General features: G+C 44.4%; 1 protein-coding gene across 2 annotated transcripts in view; it reads right to left on the bottom strand.

The window, feature by feature from the left end:
* Nucleotides 1–226: 226 nt before the first annotated feature.
* The window catches only part of DDHD1 (DDHD domain containing 1), a 72,564-nt gene continuing 52,382 nt past the window's right edge, over nucleotides 227–20,408 (bottom strand). For both annotated transcript variants that reach the window (XM_075427177.1, XM_075427178.1), the window contains 6 exons: nucleotides 12,954–13,216; nucleotides 10,715–10,790; nucleotides 5,550–5,699; nucleotides 3,959–4,211; nucleotides 2,488–2,670; nucleotides 227–430 (listed from right to left, as the gene is read on the bottom strand). In XM_075427177.1, the coding sequence (XP_075283292.1) occupies nucleotides 249–430; nucleotides 2,488–2,670; nucleotides 3,959–4,211; nucleotides 5,550–5,699; nucleotides 10,715–10,790; nucleotides 12,954–13,216 (1,107 nt within the window). In that variant the 3' untranslated portion in view covers nucleotides 227–248. The remainder of the gene's footprint in view (nucleotides 431–2,487; nucleotides 2,671–3,958; nucleotides 4,212–5,549; nucleotides 5,700–10,714; nucleotides 10,791–12,953; nucleotides 13,217–20,408) is intronic.

The following is a 20,408-nucleotide window of genomic DNA, read 5'->3' as shown; positions in this document are numbered from 1 at the left end:
AGTCAAAGTCAACAAGAATTTGGAATCATTTCAGGTCTAATTAAGCACTGCAAAATGTTTAAAACTATAAAGTGCTTTTAAATACAAATCATTTTTGCTCTTTAGAAATAGGAAAAAAAAAATCCAAACATGCACATAAACCTGAAACCTCCATGCCATCTCGACTGCAGCCCAACAGTAAAACATCAGTTCTGTGCCATTTGTTTTAAAATGTCCTTTCCCACCCCGCCCCATCCCCAGTCAAAAACTCAAATAGCGTCTAAATTGGATTTGTCAGGCTCTTCCTGGTCGTGTTTGCACATGAAGGTTAGAAGGAAAAGAGCAATATCCAGAGATGACCAGTAGGCAGTGTGGGATGTTACCGCTGACCAGTATCTGCTCTCCACAAGACCTTCCCTGAGCTCGAAATCAATCCTGTGCTCCAGTTCCACTAGAAATTGAATAAGAAATAGAAACGTCGTTAGACTTGTACGTCAGCAGAAGAAAAAACACCGGCATGTTTTTCCATCAGCTTCGGGTTCTGATTCTCCCTGCTGTATATACCATGCACACAACATCTCTGGGTTTACATTTAACAGTACACTCGCCTAAGTCAACTGTAATTTTTAATAATGCGTACATAGATTTTTATGCACGTGGATTTAGCACAGACCTGACCTAAGAGTGGTGCTTAGTTCAGGGGGAAAAAAAAAAGAAACTAAACCTAACGCTTACAAAAAGCTGGCATTTTTTTAAGCAGCTGTTTTCCTTAAATTAATTATATAAATGCATTTCTTTATGCTCCTTATGATAAATACACAGAAGTATCCTGCCAGTGTTGAGGCCCCATTAGGAAACACGGACTTTCAGAAGGTGGATGCTCAGAACTTTCTGAAACAAATGGACTTCTTGTGGCTATGCAAGGAGACTACACCCAATATTACAAGCCCTTTCTGAAAAACAGCCGTCCCTACACAGCACTAGCCCTTTTAATTTCCAGATTATTCCAAATCTATTTCAGCAGTTCTCCTTTCATTTCAATGGCTGCTTTGATTAATACCACATTCAAAGCAATTTTCACTGCATGTTTAACTGGGCCAATGGCTAAGCTATTGTTAAGGCACTTCAGCGGTTAGAAAAATCTCTACAAGGAGCAATAGAATAAAAAGGACAAAACTAAAAGCCCGCTTAGCTACAAAAGCCAAAACCCCATATTGAGTAAAAAATGCAGCCATTTATCCAAAGCAGTTTCAAGGAATTTTAATTCTTGGCTCAAAGAGCACGTAAAGGGAGCGTCGCATGGCACAGCGGCCCCCGGGCAGGGATGCGCTTTCTTCGGGTCTTCCCAGGAGCATCGAAAGGTGGCAAGGAGAAGGAGATGGAGCCTTCGAATACCAGGAGACAACCGCAGTCATTTCCACTAAGAGCATCTGTTCAAAGCCCCAGTCTCCCTGCAGGAAGGACGCCCCGACCGACTCCGTCTCCCTCTGCCGAGAGGCCGGTACTGGAGCTTGGGAGGCGGCCAAACCCCACCACAAGCCGAGCGGCCGCCTTCTCAGAAGCAAATACTTTGGCGACGGATTGCATCATTCAGCCTCGCTGGCCTCTGCTCCGTGTTCTCCTTCTACGGAGCAGGGACGGGCTTTCAGCAGAGGGGGATGAGGGAACTGTGCAGAAGGCCCTTGACGTGCCACCCTGCCCTGGAAAGGACCTCATCGACAGCTCCATGGTTGTCGCTGTCAGGCCATTCTATTTTCCTCAAGTTTAAAACAAAGTTTCTGTCCTCAGATACTGACTCAGACAGGTTATCTGTTGAAATTAGCAGTGATGAACTGACAGCAATGTATCATGTGAACGCTATCACAAGATACAACATACTTGTGACTCTTTAGATTGCAAAAACCCTGCCTTGCAACAGTGCCAAAGAGAAGTTTAGAACTAAAAATCAAGCATAAACTTCTGCAAAGGAAGTACCTATGCTTTTCCAAAAAAACCAGCTGCTAAAATTGCACTTTCTGTTCTGGGCAGTTCAGATCAGGACAACGGCAGCTTCTGTTTCCAGTCGTATGTGCCTTTAAATCCAGATTGCTTCAGAACTGCAAATGGATGGGGAAGTTGAAATAAATCCATTTTATGCTAAATGGTGGGTGAGATGCTCCGCAGCAATTATATTGCTTTTCCTAGTGAGAGCCTGGGAACTACTGATATGCAGATCTCATTAGCCAAAACTCATATGTGCATGCAGTGTACATGCATGTACAAACACATACACAGATAAACTTCCTTTAAGAGAAAAAAGGATAAAAAGGAGAAGAAAAAGTCAGTCCTTGAACAGCCTTAACTGACTCAAAAAGCAGGAACGGATTAAATTTTTATCCCTTTAGCGCAAACCAACACAGTTAAACAGCGGCGTACGTCGTGACGGTGTTTCCAGCCTCCCCCAGCAGACCGATGGAGCCCACCAAAGGTCTGTTCCCACCAGGCTGGGAAGGCGGACTCGCCGCTAACCTGCGGGTTCGAGGAAGCCCGAGCTGCTGTGCGGGAAAGGTGGTGTCCCAACAGTCGCGGCCTTCTTGTCGTCCCCTTCGGCTCCATCTTTTCCCATCTCGAGTGTCTGGGGTGTGGTGGTACTAGATCGGCCGAATCTCGAAAACAGCATCCCGCCGAGGCCCTTCCCGATACTCGCGGCTCCTGCATCCAGCACGGAGGGGGCAAAAAAAAACCAAGCACAAGGGCAGCTAAACCAAACCATAAATTAAAGTCACTGAAGCACCCATCAATTAGAGTTGAGTGACAGACGAAGGAAAACACTGTTCATGCTTTTCTAGGGTGGGAACAGCTTATCTGACTTCAGCGTACACTGTTTATCGTCAGACTGATCTAGTGTACATGCAAAGGCTATAATTTGGAAACTGCAGTTACGGGAACAAAAATACATGAGAACAATTCTGCAGCAAGAAATCTGGTGCTTTTACAGATATGTTGTAATTCCTCTCTCATAAAAAGTCTATAACTAAGATAAAAATGCTTTAGAACAATGTTGGTATCTTCTGCACATGAGAATCCCATCAAGACATCTAGGACACTCCTCAGCTCAAGGGTCTTTACGTTGGCATTGCCCTTACAGACCTCTAGGACTGCCGTACCATCCTCTCAAAGGACTACTTAGGTCGCTCAGGAAGAGGGGGGCAAAAATTAAGAACAGATCTGTGATGTTTTCTCCCGACTTTGCTGCCACCTTATGGACATGACATTAAAATTACTATAGCAACACGGCCAGAAGCAACCGGGCTTCCCAATACCGCCTGTCTCCACTTCAGGACTAAACTGTTTTTATATACTTTACTTCTTTGACCGGGAAGATTCCTGGCACTAGGTCACATTAGCCTTCTTCCAAATGCCACAGAGAGCGCTGAAGAAAAGCCTTGAGTCAACAAAAACTGCAAGTGCAGGCTTAAATCTAAGCTCCAGTGAAAGCGAATTTAAGCTCAGTGAAACCAGGGCTTATTTTGAATCAGAAAGCCAGAAAGGAACAGACTTCATATTAAACCAGCCTGAAGTTCCTAGTGTAAAACCATAAGTTAAATGGAACTGTAATAGCTTACGTAGAGTGATTTTTCTCCTATTTGCCAATACCAGAAAACATAGTCACAGCGCAAGCTTTACATTTTTTTTTTCCATGAAGTACAGTGGAAACTATTAAATCATCAGGATGTTACTTCATTAAGGCAGACAACAATAAGGCAGCAATAGCATAAACTGCCTGACCCACATCCTCTCCCCACAAGCCTTGACTCCCATGTACGTAAACAGTCATTTCTTCAAAGCAATGGTCAGCTGGGATTAAAACAAAGCCATACACCCATATAGAACAAACTGAAACTGCCAGGAACAGCTTGCTTACGGTTGCACCTCAAGCAGCGAAGCTCTACGAGAATGTCCTATCTTAAAAAAAAAAAAAGACATAAAGAACCATTACCTAATATACTCGCTTTGCCTATATTTGTTATAGACTCCCCGTAGTGGCGTCGAACCATGACTGGCGAGGTGGTTGGGCTCGGTACAGTCGAAACGCTTTCGCTGTCAGTAACTGAGGTAGGTTCTTTTGTTGGGTTGAGAAAACTTGGCTTCATATGCTCGTAAGGTAGAGGGTTTGCAGTGTTGTACCAGTGGATCTGGACAGGTGAGATGTTGCTGTAGTGTTTCAGAATTAAAGGTTCTAACCTATAGGCCTGCGAGAGGAATTCAGAGAAGAAAATCCTGAGCGTCACGACTGAAAAATGACATTCCCTTCCCATAGAGAGTCCTCTCCAACCTCAAATCCAAAGTATCTGTAATGAGTGAAGCCTAGAAAGTGACAGAACAGTGGTGTTATGTTCTGGTTCATCTTTATTTTCACAGCCTGGAAGATGTGTTAGCTGCCCAGTTGCTTGTGCGTTCACTTTGGCACGTTTCTCTGCAACACCTCTACTACACATTGTCATGAACACACAAGTTATGATTAACAGATGTTGGTTATTATGCATTGACAGAGCAAACTCTATATACAGGTAAGGTGATTCCACACAACACAACAGAGAGGGAGGAACTGGCTATGTAAACATTTTGTTTAACGACCCTTCCTTGATCCCTGTGCAAACCATGAACCCGTGTGCTTATTAAAAGAAATCAGTTTCTATTGATTCTTAATTTTTCTTTGTTTACTTAGATGTAGAAAAGCATCCTGCACTTCTTTATCTTAAAACTAAGTCAAGTTACTATTTGCAGAGTGGGACCACAGCCTGCAGCCTGACCTATCGCCCTAGATATCCCAGGAAAATTCTGGTTTTGGAGCAGCTGGAGCTGAGCAAGACCTTGAGATGAGCAGAACCAGCATGTTTGTATTGAAGTCTGAATATACTCAAAATCAGGTAGAGTTTTAACACAAAAGTACCCTCTAATTACTATTCTACAGTAAGCATGAAATCCCAAATCAAGCTTGCATCAGAGAAGTTGCCGAGGTGATGCAGACCAAAGTTCCAGCGTCCTGCCTTTGATAACGGTGAACGCTGGCTGCCTATGGGAGTGCATAAGGAGAGGGCAAAGCTATACCAAAACTGCCCTCCCAAGTCCTATCCCACCCTCTAACAATCTGTTACACTGGACCCCTTGGGAAAAAAAAACCAGTGTCTTTCTTTTTCTACAATATCTTGTAAACTGCTTGTGAAGCCTCTTTTCTAAGAGGTAGTATCTTTGGACAGATGGTGTTTAATGGAAGTCAGCAAGTTAAACCCAAGTTGGAACTTGACTGAGAAGGATTATTGCTCATGTCTCTGAAAAAAAAAAATCTCGAATCTCATGCTTATTAATATGAAAAGAGAAGCAAAGTATATGGTATTTAATGCGATTATTTGTAGAAACTGTTAATCTACAGCTACAAAACCCAAGACGTTGTACAATAACCATCAACAAATAGTCCTGTGCTGGAACATACTTGCGTTGACTCGCACACTTGGAAGATCACACATTATCACACAGCTGATGCTTAAAAATAGTCAAGGTAAAAGCTTGCAACTGCAATTAAAACTCACCACTGGATCTGTTGGATGAAAAATATTTAGTAAGCGGTTACAAATTGTTCTGGGCAGAATATGGTCTTGACTACCGCTGTTTCCTGGACGGATGCCACGCAATGCCAAAAACACTGCTAATGGAGATCCCATACAGAAGAAATTCTCAACCTAAGGAGAGATTTCACCCGTGTTAATAAGGATGGAAATAACGCTTTCTAATATGGATTTGATTTCTCTCTTTCAACCGATTTCTCAGTTTCAACTGAGGCACTCGTATAGTTATTAGTAAGTCAAAATGGGGAAGACCACTATCACATACATATTATAACACGAAGGTGAAGTATCCCGTTTCCCTTTGCTGTGAGAAGAGAGCTACAGGCTGTGATGCTACATAGTTGGAAAACTGGAAAACAAGCTGGATATTTGAACTGAAAGAGGTCTACCAACACTGGAAAGGCTGGAATGAGAAGCAGTTGGAAGACACTAATGAAATGTGATGAGTTTCACAAGACTGAAGTCCGATTTCTCAGAAAACTTCCCAAAGCTTATCACAGCTCCCTAATCCTACCCTAACCACGTACTTCATGACTCGTTTTACTACACAAGCCCACTGATGAGGTAGAAAGGCAAGCTACGCTGAGTATTGAAGACAACAGGCTGGCGTTATGTACAGCCTCTCCAAACCACCTAGTGTTAAGGGAACAAAACAGTGCTTGCCAAAAGTGCCACCACGTCACACATTAGGACCCACTCCCCAGGACAGGTCCAGCACGCTGAGCGACTCTGCAGGCTGCTCTCACGCCGTCCAAAACCACCGTGACTTTGCTCTGAAAGGACTGCCTCTGACACCGAGACGCAGTTGAGTAAGCCTCAACTGCAACTGCTAACCCGTCTGACAAAGGTCACTGGACACGCATCAGTGGCAACCACTTTTGGTCACTACCGACCTGGGCCGGGATTCAACAGTGACCTAGAGGTGAATGGCTTCGTATCCCATTACCAATACTCAGACATCATCTCCTAGAAACATCAAATGTAAAAGTCTGTAGTCAAAAATATTTTCATACGCCAAAATTACTTTTTAACCCTTATTTTCTTCCACAAAAAATTGATTTTACCCTTATCAGACCTTCACTGCAACTTTCCCAATGGTACTGCTTGGTTTGCAGGGCACTACAAGTGAGCAACTCCTAGTGTGCTGCTACCTAACCAGCAAGAGAAATTGCTGCATTCTTGCTAAGTGCGTGTGGAGGACGCTTGGATTCCCATGTGCCTTCGCTATATGTCAGCGCATGGAGCGAGGGTGGAGAAATAATGGTCCGTTTCATCTATCAGATTCCAGCACTGCACAAAACATTCCTCCTCCTCTGACTTGGCACTGGTACCCCAAATCTTCCCTTCAAAGACATGTGCAAGTCTCAATTCCATGGAAAAAAAAAAAATCTGGTTCTTCAGCAAAGCTATTCAATGTCCTACGCTGCAAAGCACGGCTCTGTCGTCTGTGTTGTCACTCTAGCCTAGCGCAAAGCTGCTCTGCTTTCTTATAATCAGGCTTTACAGAGAGCCCTACATTTTTGCAGTTTGGACAAAAAGCTTTCTCATCTTCAAATACAACAGAAACATATTCACAGCGCAAGCCTTCAAACCGAATAAGTAACCTTTAACCCTGTCCATCTGATATTCCTGTGTCGAGCGCCTGGAGTACACGATTACAGTCTTTCTGCTTCAGAAAGGAATCAGAAAGTGACGGCCAGCTTACACTTGCTAGCAGATGCTTAAAAGATGTTTTCAGGAATTCACCTTAGGCCACTACAGACTAGGCAAAACTCTTCAGAGGTAAATAGTTTCAGTGGTCACACGGTGCATGGCTTTTTTTCCGTTGTCTCTATTGATAAACACAGGATTAACAGTGTCCACAGACAGATGCTTTCTTCTTGGAGGGCACTGTTCTTTGCTATGTATTTTCTTACAAGTCTTTCAACATGGTCTTCCAGCTTTGGAAATGCTTACAAAGACACAGTACCAATTAGTGGGTACCTTAACGGGTGGCACCAGACCAACACCAAAGTGGTGAACACTAAAAATCAGAAGTAAGCCTTCCGAAAAGAAAATCCTTTAAACTGGAGCCATTAGACTCTCAGAGCTGTTGCAAAGTGGCTGAAGAGAAGACAGCCATGCCATGAAACCTGCTGGGAATAGAGGACTAAAATCTTTCCAGAAAACACTTATTAATTTTGGTATTTCTCCTAGAAGCAGGAGTGGGGCACTCCACATATATTCCTGTGAATGTTTACGACAGAGAAGACACATTTAAGAACGTGACCTTTCAGGGTAGCACTTTTCTCCTGGGTATGATTCATAAACAGAAGACTTAATGAATTTATTTGTATTTAAAGCAGAAGCTGAGCCAAATAGTCATCCACTCAACTGAAGACAGCAGTATTTTCAGAATCAAAAAACAAAAAAAGCTGAATGACCCAACAGAAGTGAGGCAGGGCAGCTCTTTTGTGCATAGGTGAACATGGGGGACAAATGAATGTGTTTAGTGGTGATGTTCCAACAGAAGCCACAGAAGACGATTCCAATTTATGTTTCTGTGCTGTCCTTCAGCCCAGAGGATCCCAAATATCCTCCCAGAGCGAGGAATTACAGACCTCTGCAGCAGCCTCTACCCGTTCCTGCCCCCAGGAGCGTTCTGCAGCCTTAGCAGACAAAGGGAACGGAGACTTACACCAGTATTACATGGGGAATTGAACTGGGGAGTTGTGTGTTGAACCACTGCAGCACATTTCTGCATTCAGTTGAAAGGCTTCCTCCTCTCAGATAAGGCTGCATGTCAGCATCCCGTTACGCTCTCATATTTCTTGTACATGTGGTAAATCACTAGTATCTTAGCAATAATTTGAGATAGTTGTTATCAACATTGACATCGCTGTCGGATGATGCCACATAGAAACCACAAGGTCAAGTACAAGCTGGAGCTTCTTTCAGAGGATGTAACCCTGGGTGAATGAGAAGTGCTAAGGAACCCTGAAGCACTCTGTGCCACCACATGGAGAAGTCCAGATTTAAGTGAATTTCCATCTCGATACTAGGGAGCAACTGAGGTACGTCCTGCCCCTCTCTTCTGTACTATGGCTGAAAATCCTCCTACAACACAGTTATTTTCACGCACCACATAAAGAGGTAGGTATTGCACCACTCCCCGTGCTTTCAAGTTCTTCAGCCCCTTTTAGCCTTTAACTCCGATTCCTCTTACGTAGCTGGCAGGGAGAAGGATGCACTTCTCTGCTTTACATTTATAGTGGGGTGTTGGCTTTGCTTTTAACCCATGCAGGTCCTAATTATTTAGCAGTTTTTATTCAATTGTGTCATCTGAGGAGAAGCAGAGGAGCGAAAGACATAAAGATACCTCACCCTCAAGTTTTCATTCTGGTGGCTCATCCAAGATATTATTGGAGTACAAGACTCTCCACACCTTCAAGGTTTTTTGTCCTCCCCAAAGGGTCAGTTAAACACAGATCATATCCCCTAATATTAAATACCAGCCAAGTTGGCTGCTGTATTTATTCTTGCACTTATCTTGCCAAAAGCTATCTTTGTGCTTGCTCAACATCAAGCAAGCTTAACTGTGCTTAATGTAGGACTAATGACTTTCTCTCATCTTGGGAAGCTTAATTTGTTTCAGTATGCAAGATAGGCAACACATTGACATGACTAGCCTTTTTCATTACAGCTGTATGTGCCTGTATCGTCGTGTGATACAGCCTAAGGAGATCAGTGGCCAAAGACTCCACTCTCCTGCATCGCACAAACCAAAGCAATTTGTGGATCAAGCACTTGTAGTTAACCGCAACTCATCATTGAACCAGAGCTCTGGTCTGCCACAAAGACCCAAAGTGCTGGTAGTTGGTACCTACAAAGCAGTTAGCTCTCTTTCAACAAGCTGGTCACCCTCAGTAAGGTGGTCTGGCTTGCTGATGAGCAATCATCTTTCAGTGACATCTTGCTGAAATCCTCTCTTGCAAAAGCACTTTGCCATCACACTCATGGAAAGCCACTCTCTTTCTGGAGCTCTGTCTCAAGCACGGTTTCAAGCAAGGAAGTCACTACTGTAAAGCTTCACAGAAACAAAACATCTTCCTTTTAGTGAGGGTAAGAAAAAGGACGTACTGCAGTGGAAAATTGCCTAGCAGTAACTTGGCTTGATCCAGTCCTCTCTTCTTTCCCCTTTCTTTTCCCCTCCTTCCCTGCACCCTCTAAAAAGCATCTGTTCAAAAAGTCTTCAGTTTAAACACAACTCAGTGAAGAATAATCTTTCACAGAGCTGGAGGAGTATCAGCCTGCCTCCAGCTTCCTTGATGGTAGAGATAATAGTATGATACACGCTTTTAAGCAGTGATGAAAAGGAGAAGGCTATGATAAATTGATTTATGGTTAGTTTCCTCTTTTTTATGGCCCAGGATTGACCTTGGCTTCTAGGACTTCCTCTGAACTCAGAAGGAAAGAAAAATGGCAAGTTAAGAAACAATAATCTATTTTCTTCTCATCTATCATGTCATATTTTTATGGTTTAATATCTCAGGATATAGTTGAGCAACAAGAAAGTGTTGCACATCCCACCAAGAAGCTAGAAAATGCCTTTTCCCAATGATATGAAATTGTAGCAACATATACAGCTGATTAGCAAGCAATCTGTTTAACGAGACTAAAAGTAACTTGTGCAAACTGTCAAACTAGTGTAACGTGGAAGGAAAATCCACTGCTGGAGGAAATTCAAACCAATTTGCTCAGAGATGTGACATGCTAGAAGCAGTCCCCAAGAAAAATGGATTAGTCAGCAAAGTAGAAAGGAAATTGTTTAAGATGCATCGTTAATGTAATTCGTCAAACGGCTTTTACCTTCCCACATAGTTGCTTGTGTGTGTGTGTAATATATTAAAAATCTATATACGGGCTACATATTTACAGATAAGCATATATATTTGTAATAAACAGCAATATATGAATACAGTAACAAGTTTATACAGACGTACACACACTACAACCAATACATCAATATTATTCTACCAACTTCATGTCTAGGGCCATGGCGAAAAAAAAAGTAAGCAGAATAACTCATGTTGCAGGTGTATTTTTACAGCAAATAGAACGCTTAGTAAAAACCTCTCGAACATACATACCTTAAATTTTAAGACAGGTGGTTTTGATACGGTGGATGCCTTTAACCCATGTAACCTCTCTTCTATCTCTCTCAACCTAGAAAATAGAGATCTTTCTGAGATCCAATAAAAAACGCAGCCTTAACCTCTCTGATCCAAACAGGCATTCCTGTGGGGTCCAACAGTTTTGTCTGCTGGGAAGAGAGAGTGATGGCGTCAGTATTTCTCAGAGGCAGTCCAACTGACTAAGAATCAATGTATGTGAAATTCTGTTCCTCTCACAGAAGGAATCCATCAAGACATGACATCTTCCTTGAGTTCATCACCCCAAGCATCTGCCCACCCTCCTTCCTCAGGACTAGGTGACTCACATCCCACTGCTTTGGTGTTTTAGCAACCAAATCACCCGGTTTGGTTTTTTCAACAAAATCAAAGCCACAGGAAATTCCATGGCTGAAGCATTATGGAGTTCTATATTATGGTGGAATATCTGGAGGACAGTGTCCCACCCTTTCAACTATCATTAAAAAGGTTGCTCACCTGTTCTTCTAGTCAGCCTGAATTTAAAACGCAGGTACAATATAAAGCACCTCATACAGACTGGTAAAACCGTCCAGCCCCAGCGCTAGAGCCTTATGCCCTCTTCAGAGCAGGAAAACACCATCTCCTCAATTTCCATACAAGCATTATGGTAACAAATACATTAAGCTTAACCTCTGCCATCCTGGTTAGAAAGAAGCCAGTCTGGAGCTGAAAATTCCCAAAGAGCAGTACATTAAAAAAATTCTGGATGCTTTAATGAGCATGATTCAGCCTTAAAATAAGAAGGCATGCAGAATTCTTGACTCTTGTGACCTGTTGTTAAAGGGTTCCAAGGCACAACCTCACACGCTGTATGTATGTTATTGTATAATGTGGAACACTTACACATGCTACGACACACCCTACTCGGGCATGAGCATTTCCAGAAATCCACTACGTGTTTGCCATCCCTGAAGCACTAGGAGTCCAGAAGTTATAGGATGTCAGTGGTATATTTATCTGTTATTTCAGACTGAATTGCACTAAGAGGGCTCATGAAATGGAGAGCCACTCCAGCTATACAGAAGTGCCACTGCCAAATGATACTTGGATTACTGTGGAGGTAACCCGAAGTACTTCAGAGGATGCCTAAGGAGCTGAAGTGTGAGTGTGAAAATGGTAATTTTTCCCTGATCTAGTGATACGTCTGAAGGGTGATCTTATCACAGCACAACTTCATTAGGCTTCTTACTTCCCTTCTCTCAGAAAGATTGCACTTCATCCAGCCTTGCAGCTGACAGAGATGTCCCGTACCAATCTCTAATTACACACATACTGATTTCAAGCACTGCAGGAGATCTGGTACTATATTAAAGTTTCCAAAGTACCGCCAACACTAAGAGGTTTCAAGAAGGAACAAAAAAGAACTGCAATCATCATTTATCCTCACCTACCACTGGAAAGATTAAAGCTCAGGCTACTGTTATTAGATTTTCCATTTACAGGTGTCCCACAGCACCTCGAAAACCAGGTTAGAACAGGGAAGTCACCTTAACGCTGCGGAGACATCACGATGATCTGAAAGGTCTGCTAAGACTAAGGCTCCCTACCAACATTTGCAAGGTGCTGGAACCCAGACCCTGTTAGTCACAGCAGGCAGTGCTGCTTCACACTCCCGACAGCGTGAACATTTCTAGATGGCAGCAGGAAGAATCTGGTAAATGATCCGCAGCGGAGCAGTAACCCCATAAACCTAATCACAGCAATTACAACATCTGTACGCAGCTGGGAGAGTTCAATTTCCAAGCTGAGCCTAGGAGAAAGCTTCTCGATTTCCTCTAGAAACTTAGGAATTTAAGTGCTCAGGTTCTGCTCAGCATTACAGCTCACTGCCCACCTGCAAGCTACTTTGTTGTGTTTCTCCTCAAGTATCTGGAGGGGTAATGGCCTTCCCCTTTCTCCCTGGCTATGATCTGCTCCCAGTGCATCTGGTCAGTGAGCAGCAGCTAGTTGCTTGGTGCTGGTACAGCCTGTAGGATGTGGATTCGGAGCTCCGTTTAGCAGTGCCAGCTCCCTGTGCCTGCTCAGTCCTGTGCTTAGCATTGACCACTGCCTTTCATCACCAGCAGAAGACCATCAGCCACAAAAGATAACAGCCATGGTGGGTTCTGGAAACGCTCAACGGGCATCACCTAGGGATGTGGTTTTCTCCTTCAGCAATCAGAAGTGGATGCATTACCGTTGCTTAGTTATGTAAAGTTCTTCAAGTAAACGTTGCTCCTCGTAGCTCATCCAACGGTCTTCAAGCTCTTCCTCCTCCTTCTGCAGCAATTGTTCGTAAAGCCTGACCGGATTCCAGCCAGTCATGATGTCGTAGGTGATGACGCAGCCCAGCGAGTGGGACACGATCGAGACTTTCCCTCCTTTCTCCTCAAACTCCGGATTCCGGGAGCAGAAAAGCGTGTATAGCCGGTTCAGCTCCTGCTGCAGCCCTTTGACCAGCTGTTTCAAAAAGGTAAGGAAAGAAAGTTTAATATCAACATTTTATCATTCCTGCTCACGTACTACGCTGACCAGCTTCTTGAGTGTGCATCTAGGATGAGCATGATGGTCTGCTTACTTAGGCTGGGAAAATGAGCAAAATCTTACGGTCAGTGGCAACATTTTGGTTGACTGCCACTGGCTCCAGTGGTCCACCTCTCCCTCCAGACCCAGTGGCAACCACCACACAGGACACGTGGTGATCCTACAACGTCTACACTACGCTGTCCAAAGCATTAAATTGAGATAAACCCTTAAACAAATGACAGCTGTGCTTAAAGTACTTAATAGCATCCTCTGAGGTTTCTCCTGCGTCAGGGGTTCACCTCCCTTTGTAACCCAAGGAGGCTGGAAGGAGCCTCAGCCACACACGATCTAAAATCAACTCAGCTCTCTGGCACAAGCCTGGCACATAACCCTAGACAAGTCATAGTCTCTCTTCTCCATTTATCAAAGTGAGCAACAGCATTCCTACCTTATTGCAGGGCACTGGAAGATAAATCCACTAAAATGGATATTCTCAGATCCTACAGTGACAGCCTAAATGGGTTCTGGGAAAACAGCCTCAAATTGTTTTTGGATCTTCATAAAGCATATGGAACTCATCAAGTCTTTCATTATTCTGCCCGCTGCCCAGGAGATGCAGCTTTCTGTCCTACCTCCTATCACACCACACCTACTGTAATTCCTTCCAAAGGAATCAGAATGAAATGACACTGTGAAAGAATAAAAAGCCTCATCTCAGGCAAAAGGAAGATATGGGAGGAGAAAAACCACAAATGTGACAGGCCAGAATCTGAACACTGATACAAACAAAATGCTAAGAAAAACAGTTTTCTGGTTATAGGTTTCTAGGAGGGTTTTCGGGGGAAAACCAGGAATGCAACGTGGTTCTCAAGGATCACAGGCCAATCCTGCAGTACTACTGCAATAAATATGTATCGGCCCTATGTTAACTGAGTCTCCCAGAGGCTTACCTGCTTCGAATCCTACACTAGGGGACACCTGCATAAAAATGGGCAGATTCATAGAAAGTATTTTTTAGAGAGAAATGTTGAAAGCCATGAGATTTAGGAACTAGACAATCCAAAAGAGGCAGCTTTGCTTGTGAAACGCAGCATGGTAACCGAGCGATGCTTCCAGGCTATGGCATAGAGGAGGACAAGCAAGAAATTGCAAATCGTTCCCTTGTTAGCAACAGGATATTAAAGCTATAGAACATGTAATTTGAACACGATTTTTCAAGTGCCTGAATCATTACTGGATATAAATATGAATGGCACTATGACTGTCAGTGTTTGATACACATTTTACTGAGCGAGAATCCACACATCAAACCCTATGCCTAAAGCACTGTGAAATGATTAACAAAGCTCTGCAACAGCTTGGAAAAATAAGCACCATAATAGCTATTTTCAAGTATTTTTGACCGTGACGCTGCCTATTCTTGCGTTTGGCTCGATACAGACTTTGGGCACTACATTCACACATGAACAAACAGGGAGAGCTTTTAGCAAGAGTTGGAGCTGAAAACAGAAATCAGGGCTAGCTTTGACTGGCTGGCATTTTCTCCATTTAAAAAGGTTTTAATTAAACCCCAGAACAAAATAGCAGAGATCTGTTGAAACCAAAGCGCTTTGGGCTTCCTGCCAGGAGCTCAGCGAAATGAGGGAACGCTGAGGGTCCAGCAGTTTGCGTGCCTGGCTGCTGAGGTACCCTCCAAGGGAGCCAACACACATGGTTCTGCCGTCGGGGACCTCAGCAGGGAGCCCAGGAGCCCTAGCCACGCAGCAGACACTCCAGAGGGAGCGCTGGCTTCAGGTTTCAGAGTCGGCAGTGTAAAAAACGCCAAGCAAGCTAGCTTGGAAATTAGTAATGCCATCTTGTGTTCAAAAAATCCTAAATAAGCTGTATTAATATATCTCGGTGTCCCCAAATTTCTCCTCTGGTGGGAAAAGTAAGGTGTACAGCAACTCAGCTGCTTCCCTTGGTTTCTCGTTGCATAGAAGCTATCGCTCCCAGTGTCCTGCCCAACTTGCTCAATAGCCCTGTACCCTACTCTCCCGTACCCTGTTCCTGCACAGCCTATTTCCCTGGAAAAGCAGATACCTTCCAGGAAGAAGGATGTTATGCCAGTCTCCCCCACAGCCCCTAGGCACACAGCGAGCAAGCAATCTTCTGGCAAAGATTCAAGACAAAGGTCCTGTCCTCTTGCAATTTGGGGGCATAAGACAGCACATTCTTGGAAAGTCCTCGTTGGATACCAAGTCCAACCCTGCTTTTAACTGTCCTGCTCCTTAAAAACAAGCTGTTACTGAGCAGCTGGGCCAAAACATGACCAGCAACTAAGAAACTGCGCATGGATTTCCAAATAACTGCATATTTGGAAGTTTGTGGAGGAGATTCAACATCATCAGATGGTCATCTGATGGAGATTGTTTCTAAACTCCAGCTCACTGGTGACCTAACTCAGTCGTAGAGCAGGTCTGCTGCAGCAAAGCCTCCAGACCTTCAGGAACTGAGTGGTCTGCTTTGCTGCTACGGCAATACCAGAAGCCCTCCAGCTGCAGTGAGTGCTCATGGATGTTTGCGTCTTGCCAGCAGTTCTGTATCACTACCCAGATTAGTAACTGAACCTTATGGTATGTAGTAAAAAAAAAAAAAAGGAAAGGAAAAAGCATATTGAAGTCCCAGCTAAAAATTTATTTGGTTAAGCAGTATATGAACTTAAGATAACATTTCATCGTGACTGGCTTTCTTAGTCTTAAAAAGCATATGATATTCTAACTTGTAAAAGAAAAGCTTGGTTTGAAAAGGGGTTTAGTCCAGCAAGTATAACATGAAGTGCTTTCAGAACTCTTTTGTAGCTAAAGCCTGATATATATCCTAACACTCCATAGAAAAAAATCTATAAACACCAATCATCTTTATATTCATTAAAATCAGGGACTTTTTCATTGGAATTCAACATGAAAAACGTAACTACCTGTCAAATCTTCTCTCCTAAACAGCATCAATGTCATTAAACCCAATTTTTTAAGAGCTGATATTTTTTTTTTTACCCACAGCTTGCCTTTTTGCTCCCCCAGAGCTTGCCAAGAGCTTCTCCTGCTCTCACTGCACCTACATCCAACGGCTTCCCAATTAAGGGAGCCCTTTGCCCACTGGTTTCCCTGGTGCTTCTGCCAACCCCAAGCCTCACTGCCTGCCGGTCCATGGGTTCTATTGCGTGCTTAGGAAGCACCTGCTGTTTCTGCCTGAAAATAGGAAAGTGGGAATCATCCAGAAAAATAATAATTAAAAAAAAGTGGAATAGTGGAATGCAGCATGACCAGACCCCTCTTCTCTTTTTCCACCTCCCCTCTTGCCTCCTCCCTCCCAGTTCCCACCTTATGTTGGGGACCAGTGGGACCGGACATCCCCAAAGAGCCTTTCTGCAGCCCCCACAGCAGGGCTATTCTTTGGCAGCCCCCCAGCAGGGCTTTCAGTAGGGCTTTCCCCACAAAAAGCCTAGAGTTTCCTCGAGCTGCTGCCCAACCCGTATTACCATCTCCTAAGGCTTCTCCCACAGACTAAGCAAGCTCAAATATCTCACAAAAGAATAAATGTGGCAGCAGTCGATTGAGTCGATGTATTTTTTCCGGTGCAGCTGCTCCTATAAACGCTGCTCTGACCACTGATGTGCTGGTTGCTCGGCTCTGCTCCGTTACCCTCAGCTCTTCCAGGAGGACCGGCGAAATGCAGCCAGCTTATGTGTCTGTTACCGAACAGATCACAGCACCATAACAAAGGGAACACCTCCTCTTTCTTCACAAAATAGTCATATCAAATCCCTTCCTCCCAGCTGAGCTTTCTACCCCAGCATTCGTCTAGCATCAGCCTGAGGACACTACAGTATTTCAAAGAAAGATACAGAAAATCTTCCAGTGTTCCTGTTTTCTTCCCCAGGAGAGCCCTTTCTCCCTGTTCTAAATTTTAGGGAAAAACTTCCTACGCACCTTTTCAAGACCAATTTTTTCGGTACAAAAGTTTAGTGGGGGATTAAAACGTTATAAGCCCTGGAGATTGTACCACTGCAAACACTCACAGATACCCAGAGAAAATGAAACACAAATAAAGCAGGACTTTACAATGCCTGAACCCTGAGAGATTTCCGAGACAGATTTTATGGCAAGTCACAATCAGGCAGATGAAGCACTCCACAGTCCTCAGGCTGGGGAGAGAGCCCTTACGTACTATTAAATTTTCAGAGCTGCTCAATACCAGCAGAAGCTCAGACACTCGAGACACAGCCTTTGACATAGTTCGACAGAGCAGCATCGAAGAAATGGATGTGTTTCCTACATGTTCCAGTCTGGTCTGAAAGGACGAGGGAGAGACTTGATTTCCAGCAGTCAAAGATCTCAGCAAAACCGGCTGAACAGAGGAAAAAACACCACTGGACAACTGAGCAGATGTGGCACGGTGCTGTGCCCCTGTGAAGCTCTTCTGGGAATGTGTTTCATTTTTGCTTCATGAAAAGAAGATTGATTATTCGATGCCTGAAGCTCCCTTTATCAGCTGAAGTTTTGCCAATAAATCTTCCGTGCAGGAAACTCGAGCCCGTGGGATCGAGTTGCTCAGAAGTCCTCAGCTTTTATATTCTGACAAACTGAGGTTAAACGATCTGTGCCCTTCACAAACCAAATTAAAGGCAGAGTAAGGAATGGTCTTTACACACATCCATGGAGAGCCAGCGTCACAGCCGTGCAATCCGAGGGGAAGCCAAAAACCAGACTATCGACCAAGGAACGGGTTGCTGGACCTGATCAGTCCAGAAACCCCCTCTCTGCTTTCCAGTTATGTGCCTGCTTGGCATACGGCTTTCAAAAAGTCAAAAAATAACAGCCCATTCCACCCATTCAGGAATGCTGGTGGCAAGGGCATGTGTTTTATAAAAACAAGATTGGAGTTTGAGTCAGATGAGACACACCACTGTCATCTCAGACAGCAGGAGCTGTGGCAAGGCTGGTAACAAGAGCAGAAGGATCATGTCTCTAATCACCTCTTGGGTACTGGGTAAGCCTGAACTGCTGGATCACGATGGGGAGCAAGAAACCATGTAAGCAGCGAAACACCCAGAGTTGCTGCCTGTCTCAGCTGAAAGCCTTTTGTGCAGAGCATTAACAGCATCCTGTGCCGAGCTGGAAAAAACCAAACCTCTAAATCCCCGGCACCAGCATCGAAAACAGCTGTTCATTCCTCCTCTGACGCAAAAGAAGCCTTGCGAGACACCAGCATAAATAAGGACGCCTGTTGCTTGCAAAGCAGAAGTCGTCGGCTGTGTGCGTGATGGACAAACACCTCCTGGCCCCCCACCACGGAGATCCAGGCAGGGGGGAGAACTTCACCTCCTGCCCATCTCAGCGGACAGATTGCTGGGGTCAAAAGGGCTTTTCAGTGCACACCACAAGTTCCAGGGTAGAAAGTTACATTTCCCCCTCAATATCCAGTAAATGAGGCTTTTTTTCCAAGAACATAAGGAATACAAAACCCCTGGGCTGGCATCCTGAGCACGGAAGTATCGCAGATCTTGCTCTGCTCTTGCTCAAATCCTCAGTGACTTGGTTGCTGCCAAAACTGGGATATAGCACTCCAGTCCCAACCTCTTTGATCTGCCAAAGCCAACAAGAACACTTGCTCTCCTCTTGGGTGATTGTCCTCTTCCGAGACTGCTCTCAGCTCTGAGCACCCCGCTGCTGTAACTTTCAGAGGTCCTTTCTCTCTGCCGTCTCCACAGGACCCTCACCCACTGGACAATCTTCTCACACAAACAGCTTGAAGCCCAAGAGAAGAAAAATAAGATAGCTACATATGAAAAGGGAGTGCAGGAAACCTGACCTCTGCACCCCTCCGGCTTGAATAGCACAACTGTTTTTGTAGGCTTCACGGGAAAGGAATTTTAAGGAGATCTCAGGAATGGTGAGTTTTGCAAGCAGCTCCCTCCAAATGTCAAGAGAACTTCAGGAGAAAGTGCAAAAGCGTTTGAAATTCAGCAACCAGGTAATAAAAAGGTGTGCGAGCCAACCAGAGGTAGAAGGTGGTCCTTAACAGCCAACGAAAAGATCTGCAGCTCAAGAATGGATTGTAAAGGACCATGAAAGCAAAGACACGGAGTGTTTGCTTCATGTGAACCAGAAGAATGTGCCAGCACACGACGCGGAGATGGGGAGACTACTGACCCTCCAGAACACAACAGTTGTCACGCTGCCCGACAGCATCGCCGATGGATGCCAGAAGAGTGTCACAACAACAGATGAGAGGCCAGAAGGAGACTTAGCTGTGCGAACAGACAGGAATGGCTGCGTGTCTTTGTGAGGTTCCAGAAAAAGGAGCTGCAGATCTACCCAGACCCAAGTCTCTCTCTCAGGACCTCTCCTTCTGTTGAAAAGCAGAGTCTAACCCATTTCTAACGAAGCCACTGTCTTCAAGAATAAGTTTAGGTTCAGGCAGATCCAGTAACTGATCACTTTATGAAGTTGAGAACTCATTCAAGGACAACCAAACGAATTAAGCAAGCCATGGAAGCCAAGCAGCTCCTTGACTATTAGGTTCAACAGAATAAGCAAAACCAGTGCTGAAATAGTCTCAGTCAAAAATTCCCTGCTTCACATCCCTCTTGTTTTCAAACACACATGAAACAATTGCCTTTCATTGCTGAAAGCAGTGCATAAGAGAAGGACATTTCCATTGCAAAACCTTGCGTCAGAGAGGGATGAAAGCCCTGCTAGAAGTTATTACTCGCCCCAAATTTCAAGTATATAGTCATTAATTCTCCTTTTTAATACATGCATCATAGCAAACCATCAAGCCACTTCAAGGTGGACAGTGAAGTCTGCCCAGGGGAGCAGTGCTAGGTTGGCTGCATTACACTGCATTTCCCCAGCCTCCTACAGCCCGTAACGCACCTCCAACACCAAGCCTGCAGCCACCACGTCCCAGACCCAGGCTTCTTCGTCTCCTCTCCTCAGCTGGTGAGAAACATTCAGTACCTACTGCGTTTCCCTGCTCTTCAGCTGGGGCAGAAGTAATCCATAAACATCTCCTACTAATCTTCTGAGGCTACTGCAGTATTTGCACTAAATCTCTAGAGATCCTGGGATGACGGATGTAA

This window comes from Opisthocomus hoazin, chromosome 7 (assembly GCF_030867145.1).
Source record: "Opisthocomus hoazin isolate bOpiHoa1 chromosome 7, bOpiHoa1.hap1, whole genome shotgun sequence".
NCBI lineage: Eukaryota > Metazoa > Chordata > Aves > Opisthocomiformes > Opisthocomidae > Opisthocomus > Opisthocomus hoazin.
Note: the sequence above shows the minus strand (reverse complement) of the source record. Positions and strands in the feature narration are given on the sequence as shown.